The sequence below is a fragment of the Rattus norvegicus genome, chromosome 8 (genome assembly GCF_036323735.1).
Source record: "Rattus norvegicus strain BN/NHsdMcwi chromosome 8, GRCr8, whole genome shotgun sequence".
In the NCBI taxonomy this organism is placed as follows: domain Eukaryota; kingdom Metazoa; phylum Chordata; class Mammalia; order Rodentia; family Muridae; genus Rattus; species Rattus norvegicus.
In genome coordinates this window covers 90,049,374-90,063,193 of record NC_086026.1, presented here as the reverse complement: position 1 = coordinate 90,063,193, position 13,820 = coordinate 90,049,374, and the positions used below count along the sequence as shown (strand labels likewise).

General features: G+C 41.8%; 1 protein-coding gene and 1 long non-coding RNA gene across 9 annotated transcripts in view; one reads left to right on the top strand and one right to left on the bottom strand.

Annotated features, from left to right (window-relative positions):
• Myo6 (myosin VI) overlaps positions 1-13,820 on the bottom strand; it is a 154,869-nt gene that overhangs the window by 59,026 nt on the left and 82,023 nt on the right. For 6 of the 8 annotated variants that reach the window (XR_005488326.2, XR_005488327.2, XM_008766423.3 and 3 more), the window contains exons 9-11: positions 8,881-9,045; positions 6,587-6,667; positions 3,203-3,383 (exon numbers count right to left, since the gene is read on the bottom strand). Coding sequence is in view for 6 of the 8 variants with exons in the window: in XM_008766423.3 (XP_008764645.1) it covers positions 3,203-3,383; positions 6,587-6,667; positions 8,881-9,045 (427 nt within the window). In the remaining 2 variants the exon portion in view is untranslated. Of the gene's footprint in view, positions 1-3,202; positions 3,384-6,586; positions 6,668-8,880; positions 9,046-9,639; positions 9,758-13,820 lie in introns of those variants that run through there. The other 2 variants (XM_063265552.1, XM_063265553.1) reach the window with 1 other exon arrangement.
• On the top strand, positions 9,959-13,704 carry LOC134480212 (uncharacterized). The gene is made up of 2 exons (XR_010054442.1): positions 9,959-10,090; positions 11,808-13,704. It is a non-coding gene; the product is annotated as an uncharacterized LOC134480212 (long non-coding RNA).

Below are 13,820 nucleotides of genomic sequence, written 5' to 3'. Positions count from 1 at the left end.
TTTTTTAAGTAAGAGGGAAGGCAAGCATAGGCCATGTCCCTACTGATCACTCCGCACGCTTCAGCTGGTCATGTGACATTTCGGGTGCCCTGTGCAGCTGCCTGTCCTTCCTCAGGGCAGCAGTGAGAGACAGGAAAGTCTCCTAGCACTTCCCATCACTCGCCCTTTCTAACATTCCTATGTATGTCAACTATTCTACACTTAACAATCATTGTTTGAATGACTTAGCCTCTCCCACAAGCTCCCTTCCTGAAATGATTGATGCTAAGGAACAAATGAACTGCATGTTTCCACATATTTACAAAGAAAAAATTCTAATTCCTCTAAAAAAAAAACAAAAAATAACTCTGATTATTAATGCATATTTCAGGTACCTAATTTTGTTTTCATGTATTTTTGCTTCATTGAAAATGAAGAGTTGTGTTTAATTTGATTTATTTACTTACTATCTGCCAAACACCAGTATTCAAAACATTTTGTAAATACTTCTCTCACTGACTTCTCTTCCTAACCCAACTTGCAGGCTATAATCTCTCTATGGTGAGAAAACCAAGATGCAGAAGGGACAACAAGGCCATACAAATAGCACACGATGAAGCACTTTGACTCATGGTCATGTGCTCACCCAGTACACTATGCTGTGTCTAATATTATTGACAAGATCATAGGACAATAGGCCTGAAAGTCATTGAGGACTGTCCATCTCAGTCTGCTCGCTCATGGGTGACAAGGCTCGGTGGCCTGAAGATAATGAGAGACAGTTATGGCAATCGCCTGAGCTAGTCACACAGGAGTAGAACCATGGTGTCCTGTCTCTCACTTTATTGCTAGCTGTGCTCAGCGTCACTGTACTCAGCACCACTGTGCTCAGCATCACTGTGCTCAGCACCACTGTCCTCAGCCTCACTGTGCTCAGCCTCACTGTGCTCAGCACCACTGTGCTCAGCACCACTGTGCTCAGCACCACTGTGCTCAGCGTCACTGTGCTCAGCGTCACTGTGCTCAGCGTCACTGTGCTCAGCCTCACTGTGCTCAGCACCACTGTGCTCAGCACCACTGTGCTCAGCGTCACTGTGCTCAGCCTCACTGTGCTCAGCCTCACTGTGCTCAGCCTCACTGTGCTCAGCCTCACTGTGCTCAGCACCACTGTACTCAGCACCACTGTGCTCAGCACCACTGTGCTCAGCGTCACTGTGCTCAGCACCACTGTGCTCAGCCTCACTGTGCTCAGCACCTCTGTGCTCAGCCTCACTGTGCTCAGCACCACTGTGCTCAGCTTCACTGTGCTCAGCGTCACTGTGCTCAGCATCACTGTGCTCAGCGTCACTGTGCTCAGCCTCACTGTGCTCAGCCTCACTGTGCTCAGCGTCACTGTGCTCAGCGTCACTGTGCTCAGCCTCACTGTGCTCAGCACCACTGTGCTCAGCACCACTGTGCTCAGCATCACTGTGCTCAGCACCACTGTGCTCAGCACCACTGTACTCAGCGTCACTGTGCTCAGCGTCACTGTGCTCAGCCTCACTGTGCTCAGCCTCACTGTGCTCAGCACCACTGTTCTCAGCCTCACTGTGCTCAGCACCACTGTACTCAGCACCACTGTGCTCAGCACCACTGTGCTCAGCGTCACTGTGCTCAGCACCACTGTGCTCAGCCTCACTGTGCTCAGCACCTCTGTGCTCAGCCTCACTGTGCTCAGCACCACTGTGCTCAGCCTCACTGTGCTCAGCGTCACTGTGCTCAGCACCACTGTGCTCAGCACCACTGTGCTCAGCGTCACTGTGCAGGTTCCATGTCTACAAAACGGAGGCTTCTCCAATCTCATCCCTTCCTATCTTCCAATTATGATTGTGAGGAATCTTATTGCATGGAAGACATTTTTCTCCCAGTGCTTTGGGATCAAACTTATGGCCTCAAAGTGCTAAGCAAAGCTAGGTATCATGTTACATGCCTGTAACCCCAGTGCTTGGGAGACTAGAAGATCACTGAGGCCAGTGTAGGCTACAAGAGACCTGCCTCTAAAAGGGGGAGATGGCTGAGTGATTGAGATCACGTACTGTTCTTTCAGAGAACACAGGTTGAGTTTCCAGCACCCAAAGGTGGCTCACAACTGCCCGTTCCTGTTCCCTGGGATCTTATGCCCTTATGGTTTCTATGACACCAGGAACACACGCAGTGTGCATACACTCATACAAATAAAACACAAAATAAAAACCTTTGAATTTTAAAAAGGAAAGATGAAAGCAGAGAGAGGGAGAGGGAGATGGAGAAGAAGAGGGAGAGGGAGAGGGAGAGGGGAGGAGAAGTTCTCCACATTGAGACAATCTTGAACCCACCATACTGCTTCTTAAGTGGCCCTCCCCTATTTCTCTGGGGTCCCCACTACTAGGAACTGTACTTTTTAAAGGCACTGTGCATTGCTTCATTGTACAAATGAATATGCTTGTGGGATCTGCATGAAACCCATAGCATTGGCTGCTGTATTAAGTGGTGCTTCAGACTCTTAACTCACCCTTGCTATAACTTTCTAGGAAAATGTATTAATGCAAGACTAGAAAATGTTACATTCTAAGGGGACAGTTAGTAAATATTTTTGGCTTCATAGGGCATAGTCTCTACTGACCACAGCTTTGCCACTGTAGCATACACACTGGCATAACAGTACACAGCAATGGGTATGGCTGTAGTCCACTAATACTGCATTTACAGGTGATGAGCTAGGCTTGTCAATTCCATACTCAGGTGTCAAATCTGCAATCATGAAAAGGTCTTGTTGCTTACACAGAAATGGAGCCATTCAGAGTGAAAAGGCACTATCCAGATTGCACTTAAATACTTTTCAATATCCACAAGAAGGATGTTAGATTAATTATATTAACTCACCCCAATTAACTGATTCAAGTTTAGGTCTATGAAACAGAAAAAGTTAAAAGTATGTATTAATGGATAAGAGAATTATTCTACTAACTATTAAAATATAATATTAGCTTGAAATTTCTTCAAGATATGAACCTCACAATAGATATTAATTTGTTCATGAGGATGTAGCATTCATTGTCAAAGTTACCATAAACAGAAAATGTCCCAGAAATTTGTTGTAATTTTGACAAACCTACACACAAGTCACTGAATATTCATATAGCTAGGAGAGGACAAGCATTACACCCAATTTTATCCCTTAATTAAAAATAATTAAAGAAACAACCTGAAGTGCTTCCGGCTTCCTCAAAATCAATATTTCCAAGGTGCAGGACACCAGCCACGACTCGAAATAGATCAAGTTTTTCTTCATCATCCAAACCGATTTTTTTCATGGCTGTGCACATCCTGATAAAATCTCCATGGTCATCTAACAGAGGATCCTTCAAGGAACCTGCCTTAACATACTATAAAACAAGAAGTGTCAACTGACTGGTCTTTCTGCAGTTCAAGTAAACTAAAAACTACAACAGCAGGTCTATAAATGCAATGTGTGACATGCAAAAATAAAATTGTCAACAGAAAACTGTAAGCATCTGAACATGTTTAAAACAGAATGGTATAGAAAGTGTCTGGTGCAAGAGCTCTCTGTGCTGTTTCTTAAAACTTCATGTGAGTCTAGAATTTTTTCAATAAAATCTTCAACTAAAACAATGGAGTAAGAAGCTCTGTGGTTAGAGCATGACACTATCTCTAACGCACTCTAAGTCTAAGACGTTAAGAGAGAATAAATTAGTAAAAAGGGAAGGAATGGCTAAGTGAAGCCATAGCCTCTGATCAAAGAGCAATCAGGCAGTAATGGGTGTTCATCTGACTCTGTCACTCCATGATTTATACAGGAAGAAAATGTTCCACAATAACCCAGATAGCTTACAAATATATGCAATTTTTCAATTAAAAATAAATACACAAAAAGGACAAGTGAAAAGAATTGTAATAAATAATTTAATGTGCCATTAGGCAGGCACTAGATTAACCACTGGCTGTTACATCCATGTAAGCAGAAGCAAATCCAGATAAGGTTACAGCATCTTCATGGCATTTCAAATAGTGCTGTAACTTCTCTATGTTGTATGTATGAGGTGAGGTAAATTACTACACTATAGGCTAACTCCAGGAATCTGTACAAGGGCATTCAGGAAAAAAGAAAAGATGAACAGAAATTCTATTCTAGAAGAATTTGCATCTTAAGTATTCATATGTTAGGATACAGCAAACTCAGACAGAGGGGGAAGAAAGTTGGGCCTGCAAAGCTAAAAGAAGAAACAGAAAGAGAAGTTACTAGACAGAGAAAAACCGACCTAGAAATTTTCCAGAACTTGAGCATTAAAGCTAAAGTCAAAAGCAAACCGCGGCATCAGAATTAATGAGCATCAAAAATGTCTGAGGCTTCTGGGGGATGTTTTCTTCTCCCAGCATGCAACTGCTGCCGGCTATTCACAAGATGATTTAAATGTCTGATTATGCACCAGGTTTCCGGAAAATGTCTAGAAAATGAAATTCTATTTTGTTCTTTAAAAGAGGTGACATCAACCACTACATGCAAAGTTAAAAAAAAAAAAAACACTGTCATGCAGGATTTTTAGTCTCGCAGCTGAGCATCGGCAGCCTTTTAAATACTGTTTTCTAACCAAATCCTCATGAACTATTTGCTTCATGGCAGACTGAAAATACTGCATTCTCCTAAAATTTGCACACAGCAGAATGACACCCAAACAGAATGAAGCAAAGGGCTTAATTAGTCAAAATGATCACCTCGTCCTCCTGACAAAGAAGAGATAAAAAGTAATTTAAATATATTAATCCACTTGTACATATCATACACATGCACATTCTCTCTCAATGACGTAAGAGTCTGATAAAGCATTTCACTCTGAGATACTGAAGGAAGGTATTTCCTGTCTGGCAGCGCACATGCGCATGCTGCTCTCCGGGGGCTAAGCATTGGTTTTCTCTTCTCCCCCACTGTCTTTTTTTTTCTTTTGCTTTTTTGCTTTTGCATTTTTTGTGTTTTCCCCACAGGACTGCTGCAATTCTTTTGTATGGCTTGATTGTATCTTACAAAAACATAGCCTTTCAAGATGGAGTAAATACTGTAACAAATGTTGGCATTGCTTCCAAATGTCTCACCACTGGCTATAACATAAAATGTATGTATAACTCAGATATTTATGTCTAAAAATAATATGCAAAGTATCAAATTAGACAAGTATTAACTGCAGTCTCATGTGTTCATGATTTGAACTGAGAATTTCATTTTCTTTCTATTCACTTATATTAATGTATTTTACACATAATTTATCTTACCTAGTCTGAATAAAGTAAAAATATCTCTTTGGCAAGTGCAGAACCATTAAGAACTGCTAACGGTAAAAAGTTATTCAACTGACATAAATATCTTTTTAAAAATAAGTCGATTAACTAGTACCAATAACTAATCATAATTTAGTTTTTATAACTGAAATATGTTGTTTAGATACAACATAACAAAATTTTTAAAAGATTTATTTGTTTATTATGTATAAGCACACTGTAGCTATCTTCAGACACATAAGAAGAGGGCATCAGATCTCATTACAGATGGTTGTGAGCCACCATGTGGCTGCTGGAATTTAAACTCAGGACCTCAGGAAGAACGGTCAGTACTCTTAATCACTGAGCCATCTCTTCAGTCCAACACAACAAAATTTAATACTAAAATTCTATAGGTTAAAATTTATAAAAGTGTAAAATTCTTAAACATTTAATACTTTCTAAATAATTACATAATTATTAGTTAAAGATAAACATATAAACTTCATAATACATTCCAGATATATAGTTGATACAACAAAATTATATTTTTATATATAAAAACAGTATATTTATCAAATCTTACTTCAGTAGACAATAAATTAAAAGGCAAACTCCTGGGATGTCCCTCAAAGGCCCATGTGTAGAGGACTTGGTTCTCTATGTAGTAATATTCAGAGGAATGGCTTTGGGGAAAGGGTTGGGTCACACAGACTCTAATATTACCAATAGATGGGCTATTAGGAAGTATGGAAACTTGACTGACTGAACTAGCAATGTTGGATCTTGTCTCTGCCACACACCCTCTCACCTCCCACCTCCCATGAATTTCTGGCCACCATGAGGTGAGCAGCTTTACCCAGCCACATGCTCTCTACTGCGGATGCTGCCTCAACATGGCCCAGAGACAGAAACAACTGACGGTGGGCTGAAATATAAAACTGAGTGAAAACAAATCTTGCACACTTGAAGGTGATTTGCCTGTGTGTTTTCTCCCAGCAGTGGAAAGCTTATTACTACTTAAGTACAAACTGTAATATCCGAGTGCACTGCTGAGTTATGATGGCTCGTAAGCGATTTCATAGCATAGGAATCCAAAAAGGAACATGAAGGTATCAGTGCATGTGGGCCCAAGGAGAACCAGAGCCTGCTGTCCTGTATGTGACAGATGTTTAGAGTGTCACACTACAAGAAAGATCGGGGTCATAGTATAGTTTTAAGACATAAACCTGAAAGCAAGAAGTTCCAAAATAAAGGCAAATCCTTCGGCAATATTTTTTACATTAAAGACTTTCATTAAAAATATAATCTACTATACCTCAGGACTTTTTCGGTTCTGTAAAATTTGTTTGTCCGTTTCTTTGTTGGCGAAGTACCTAGTGCAGCCCCGATTTAGATACTAAGACAAAGGAATAAAGGCACAATTAACCGTGGATCCAAGGGGAAGAACACAGCAACAAAGTGAGTTCACGTTCAGCCTGGGCTACAGAAAGAACCTCTCTGCCTTAGGCAGACAGAGAAACAAAATCTAGAGACCTGAGGTTCCGTGAAAGCCAGTGACCCAGGATCAGCATGGCATACACAAGGCCCTGGGGTTAATCTCATGAACTGCAAAACCATTAAAGGTCTAGGAAAGATGCTATTTCCTCTGGCTCTGCTGTGGTAAAAAGGTTGTCCCTATTTTTGCCACCCATTGTCACTCTGTGTACACTTCCTTCACACTCCACAATTTTTGCCTGACTGTACCAAATGCTTCCATAAAATGTATACAAGTATTTTAAAATTGATAATGATAGGCACTTTCAGCTTTTTATTTTGCAAGATGTATGTGTAGTTGCTACAGATATGTTGAAGCGGCAAATCTCTAAATTATAAATCAGTCTGGATAAAGTAATGATGCAATAAAGTTTAGCCATTGTAAAAGCATCCATGCTACTCTAAACCCTGCTTTGTGCTAACAACCTGTCGGTAAGTTAGAAGGACAAAGTAACAGGCAAGCAACCTGATGAAACTGTCAGAACACTTTCACGCCATTTAGAGTGAATATTTGGGGAACACGACAGAAATGTGGTTGCATGCCACATGAAAGGAATGTGACGTATGTAGACCCCTGCTCGCTCCTGCTTCCACTGGGACTGCCCTGGAGGAAATAAATTCCTCCTGGCGGCCCACACCATAAAGGCAGGAACGCCTTTGGTTGCTTTGCTGCCCTTCATATGCTAGGGAAGCTTTACCTTCAGAGACTGAAATGCTATGTCCCCAAGCCTCCAGGCCAAAGAAATACTAGATTAAAGCTACAGTAGTCACATTACTTTCTGGCCAGTTACGTGTTAGTGAAATCTAGACATATATCATAATTCACATGCTTTCTAGTAACTTGTATTTAAAAAAAAAAACACACATCAAAAATGCCTCTTCTGTTTTTATAAAGATATAATAAGCAATTAACTCCAAATTCTAATTAAGTTGAGAAGCAGAGGTCAGAAGATGATGCCAAATCCCCTCAGACTGGCATTACAGGGGGTGTAAGCCATCATGTAGGAGGTGCAAACTGAACCCAGGTCCTCTGCAAGAGCAGCCAGTGTCCCCAACTGGAGCCCCCTCTCCAGCCCCACCAGCATCCCCAGTCAACCCAGACGTTTGGGTGGCACATGTACAGTTTCTTACTATTCGGTGTAACATTCAGGCAGTATGTGCATTTCCCATCATATTCTAAGTTGCCCAGGGACAAGATTATGCCCTGTTTATCTTTTAATCCCGGCTCAATGTCTAACACCCAATAATCAAGCAGAAATATCTACTGGGGATAGAACTAAGAGGCATAATGATACATTTCTCCCCTAACATTGAGTCAGTGATTGAAGTTTTTACAGCTACATTAAAGACAATGTTAAGGCTAGTGTTAAAACCTTATACATCATGAACTGGTTCACCTTCTCCCACAGTGTTAGGATCACTTATCTCCATACTTTGTGAAAGTGATTCAGATGTCAGAGTTGCTTGCATTTCCGCCTGAGCGTCCCAAATTTTAAAGTATGAAAACCCAGGCTTTGCAGTGTTTGAGATTTGGTGTTTGCACATTAGGGATACTGAACTCATGATAAACTTACAAATCAATCTCAACAGAGAGTTCATTGGTAAGACTATAATTCTAACACACCATCTAGTTAGATCTCAGGTATCCGCATGGAGCAAGGGGAATCAATGCCTTAGCCCAGTGGCTCTCAACCTATGGGTCATGACCGCTTTGGGCCATCAGATATCCTGCATATCAGACATTTACACTGTGATTCATAACAGAGCAAAATTATAGTTATGGGGTAGCAATTCGTAATCCTTACTAAAACATAAACTCTCTCTAAAGAAATATTATTCCTTGTTGTTTAGTCAATAATAAAGAAATCTATACATAGGTGCCCTCTTTATCATTCCCAATATTTGCAATTCATAGTTAATCCTGAAATGTAAAATCTGAAAATCCAGAAGGCCCACTGTACTTGATTTAACATAAGTTATGTACAAAAGCAAGTGGGAATCCAAAATCAGTGAGCTTTAGGACTAAGGGTAAATGATTTGCAAACCTGGCATAAAATTTATTTTCCTCCAACCTACCCGAAAATTATCTGGGGAGCTCAAGTGAAGCTTCTCCCTAATGTCTTCTGAAGCCCCAGCACACAGCCTGTAAAAAATATGGTAATTCCGCTCCTCTTTGCCTTGAACACAAATCCTAGACTTCTCTAGAAGGTAATGGGAAACAAATCCTCCAACAACCGAACTCTAAAAGACAAAACAGAAAATACATTTTGTATCTATGGGATTGAAATATTATGTTAGACTGTTAAACTAACCTTTTCTAATAAACATTTGCTTGTCAAAGAAGTTAAAATATTTATCAAATGCTAGACAAAAATACCTACAATGTAAGCTTTGACTATTTCCGCTTCATTTTAAACACTGTTATCCAATCTCCACCCTGAGCCTCTCCAGAATTAGAACTGGCTTTGCAGTGCACCCCAGTGTCCACAGCAGCCTGCAGACTTGCTGAAGAGCTCTCAGCTCACCACCATGAAAAACTTCCACTAAGACACTAACTGCCCTCATGTGATCATTACAGACCACGCACACAACAGATAACGTGTAGCTTACATCACACTGTGTCCCATAATTGTGTACATTATTATTACATGTTATCATGACAACAAAAGAATCAAGTGTGAGTAAAAAAAGAACTGTAAATCTATGGTTGGTGACACATCCAAATCCAATCTATTAATTTTAAACTGAATAGACGTTCTGGATAGTTGTAGAGAGCGGCGCGGCGAAACAAAGATGGCGCCGACATCCAGCCTTGTCTGGATATAAACGACTTACTGCGCATGTGCAGGCTTGTCCCCTTGCTAGGGCTCCCTCTAGTGGTGAACAGCGGTACTGCACATGTGCGGTTTATGCACCAGGTGTTAGTTGACCGTTAATATGCTAATGAGGTGATTCATTCTCCGCCAATCCCTGGAGGACAAGTAGTGGGGTGATCCAAGCCCCACCAATCCCTGAGAGATAATTAGCATACTGTTGTCTATATAAGCCGAGCGATTTTGCTGCTCGGGGTCCCTGTTCAAGAGAGCTGTAACACTAAGAGAGCTGTAACACTAAGAAGAGCTGTAACACAGTAAAGGCTTGCTCGCAGAAGAATCCTGTTGCCGCGCGTCGTTCTTGCTGGCGGGACATTGGGCGCGCGACAAGTGGTGCCGAAACCCAGGAACCAACATCGCCGGTGCCTAGGGGACCCTTCAGTGTGCTGAAGAGGATTCAGAACTGCGAGAAGGTAAATTAAAAGGCAAGCTCCGAGAGGCATGCCCCTTTTTGGATTTAGTCTTGCCATGGAGGGATTGTTGCTCGTTTTTATAGTGACTGTTGTCTTCTTACTAGTTGTGTTAAAATGTGAGGACATAGTCAAGGCAGGACAGAACATTCAAGAGAGCATGTCAGAAACGGAGCAGAGTGAGAAATTAGGAGCATGCAAAAAGAAAAAGGTTACTAAAACAAAAGTGAAAGAGATACAAAAGGCGGAAGAAATGCCGCTGGAGGAAAAAATAGGCGTACCCCGGAGGATGAAGTACAAGTCATCCGGAGAGGATACTTTGTATCCATTAAAAGAATTAGAAGCCTTAGAACTGGCTGGCAGTGACTCTGAGCAAGAGTTGTCAGAGTCCAAGGAGGAGGAATTAGAGGAAGAGGCAGCCATATATGAGGAAGAAAGATATGGGCCTAGGTGGAGAGCCACTGTGAAGAAACCTAAAGTTATGGATCCTTTGTGGGCAAGGCTGGTAATTTTGTTTCTTTTTTTCTTTGTGTGGGATAGAGAAGCCACTGACCGCAAGCTTAAGCCCGGACCAAAACCTCTTTGGCAAATGGTCCCTGCCTGCTTAGAGGATAAACGATGTGAGGAAGCCCTTAAAGCTGTTAGGACAGGTCAGAGGGTCCTTGCAGAGCAACAAGAAAGTATGTCAGAGGGAGAAAAGGTCTCGAAAGAAAAAAAGAAAAGAAAAGGAGATAAAAGGAACAGAGAGAAGGCAAAGATAAAAAATGGGGTCAGTGCAGCTTTTGTTGTGGCTCAAGTTGAGGTTATTGCTAGGTATGTGATTAGGCTCTGGAAACCTCACAGAGTCATACTGATCAGATTTGATAGAGGTAGACCGCCTGAAAATTTATTCAGGAGAATCAAACAAAAAGATAAATTTGAGTGTGCCTACTTGGATTCCTGGTCTCAAGGAGATTTAGCAAGTGACAAGGTGCTTCTCTTAAAAAAGCAGTTTCAATCAGCCCTTGGAGCCTTGCACCTGTAGCTAAGATATGTGTAGCCACTTCAATTTTGTTTTCTGACTGGTTTTAAATGTATAAATATTCTCTACATGCCTTAGTTATGGACTATTGGCTTTTAAGTTATTGGATATGGTTTAAAAAAATGTAACATTGATAACAGAAAGTTGACATAAAACTGGTAAAATTTAAAATATGCTCATGTTTCTGTTGATACCTGTTCCGGTATTATACACGCTACTCTGATGACTGGTGAAAAGGCTTGTAATGCCATTAGCCATTGCTTAGAGGCATGGGCAGCCTGGGGAAAGCCTGATAGTCTCAAGACAGACAATGGGCCTGCCTACACTGCAAAGTTCTTTCAGGCATTTTGCCAGACAATGCAGGTCGGTCATACTACAGGCTTACCATACAATCCCCAAGGACAAGGAATTGTGGAAAGGGTACATCGTACCTTAAAAGAGCTTATAAAAAAAAAAAAACAAAAACAAAAAGAGGGAATTGCCAGCAGCCGAACACCAAAAGAACAACTTTCTTTAGCTCTATTTACTCTAAATTTCTTAATTTTGGATGAGCATGGCCGCTCTGCTGCGGATCGCCATGCTGCTACTACACCTATAACTAATGCAGAAGTAAAGTGGAAGGATGTCTTAACTGATGAATGGCGTGGCCTAGATCTCGTGATTTCGAGATCTAGGGGAGCGATTTGTGTTTTTCCGCAGAATCAAGAAAATCCAATTTGGGTACCTGAGCATTTGACTCGAAAATTGCCTTCTGCTCTTCCTGAAGATGAGACTACGAACCCTACTACTACTACTGGGAATGGTAATACAGGTTAATTCGCTCACTCTGTGTGCTATTGCCAGATCCTGGCCAGTACCCATGCCAGTTCATAGCAATTCTACTGTTTTGAGAATAAGACTGGCAAGCATAATCTCTGGCCTTGGTTCCAATGGATGCTGTCCAATGAGCAAGGGGCATATACATCCCTGACCCCCTTTGCTAGGTTGATGGGAGAGAACTTCGTGCTGTATAATGTTTCAGCTACCAGAAAAAGGTGATACCAGGTTGATCAATATTCAATATAATAACCTCTTGGTAAATAATACTGCCACTAGTACTTCAGTATGTGCTAGATCACCTTTTTTCTGATAAGCACTAATGTAAGCAGTGGTGCTTTAAATTGTAATAGCTCTGATGTAGTCTGCTATTTAGCTGAATGCTGGGATGGCACTAATGACACCGCAGTGATGGTTAAGATTCCCTCCTTTGTGCCAATCCCAGTGGAGGCAAACCCAGATAGCTTTCCTATTCTTAATTTGCTGAGAGCCAAAAGAGAATTACGGCAGCCATAATTTCAGCCATTGTGCTGTCTGCTGCCGCAGCTACCACAGCTGAAATCGCTATGACCAATCAAATACAGACGGCTGAGACTGTCAATCAGATTGTAGAAAGAACTGCAGTGGTGCTAGAGATACAAGAAGAATTTAATACCCATTTGGCATCTGGCCTTCTATTAGCCAATCAAAGGATAGATTTAGTTCAAGAACAAATTGAAGCACTGTATCATATGACACAGCTGTCTTGTGTTTCCTCCCTTAGAGGTTTATGCATTATTCCTTTGTGAGCTAACTTTTCTCAGAATTTTCAACAGAGCAAAGAAATCTCGAATTATCTGAAAGGAAACTGGTCCATGAAAGCAGAGCAACTATCAAGACAATTGCTGATGCAGATTGCTGTCCTCAACAGCACTAGGCTGGACCCCATCACAGTTGAAGACTTTACCTCATGGATTACCAATGCTTTCTCCCTTTTCAAGGAGTGGGCGGGCATGTTTGTCCCGGGGAGCTATTGTCCTCCTGGGATGCGGAGTAGGTCTCTGGCTTATTGGCTGTTTAAAAAGAGAACATGCCAGACACAAAATGGTTGTTTACCAGGCTATGACCACCATTAAAAAGGGTGCTTCTCCCAACATATGGCTGGCCTCTTTGAAAGATCAAGAGTTCGCCCTAGATCATTTTTGTCACAGTCATGTGGAGTCATTGTATCCAGGGACGGGCAACTTTCCTCGAACTCGGACCAACCTAAGACACGGGGCCCGGTGGCGATAGGGTAACTCTATGACGGGTAAGGCCAAGTTTGGATGAGAACGACCTAAGACAGGAGCAATGACAAGATTGACGTGACACCCAGATCTAGACCAGTCATTTTATTAAACAAAAAAGGGGGAGATGTAGAGAGCGGCGCGGCGAAACAAAGATGGCGCCGACATCCAGCCTTGTCTGGATATAAACGACTTACTGCGCATGTGCAGGCTTGTCCCCTTGCTAGGGCTCCCTCTAGTGGTGAACAGCGGTACTGCACATGTGCGGTTTATGCACCAGGTGTTAGTTGACCGTTAATATGCTAATGAGGTGATTCATTCTCCGCCAATCCCTGGAGGACAAGTAGTGGGGTGATCCAAGCCCCACCAATCCCTGAGAGATAATTAGCATACTGTTGTCTATATAAGCCGAGCGATTTTGCTGCTCGGGGTCCCTGTTCAAGAGAGCTGTAACACTAAGAGAGCTGTAACACTAAGAAGAGCTGTAACACAGTAAAGGCTTGCTCGCAGAAGAATCCTGTTGCCACGCGTCGTTCTTGCTGGCGGGACATTGGGCGCGCGACAGATAGTCATTGTAAATACAGACACACAACAATAGTTACATTAATAATAATCTTAGACAGAACTGCGC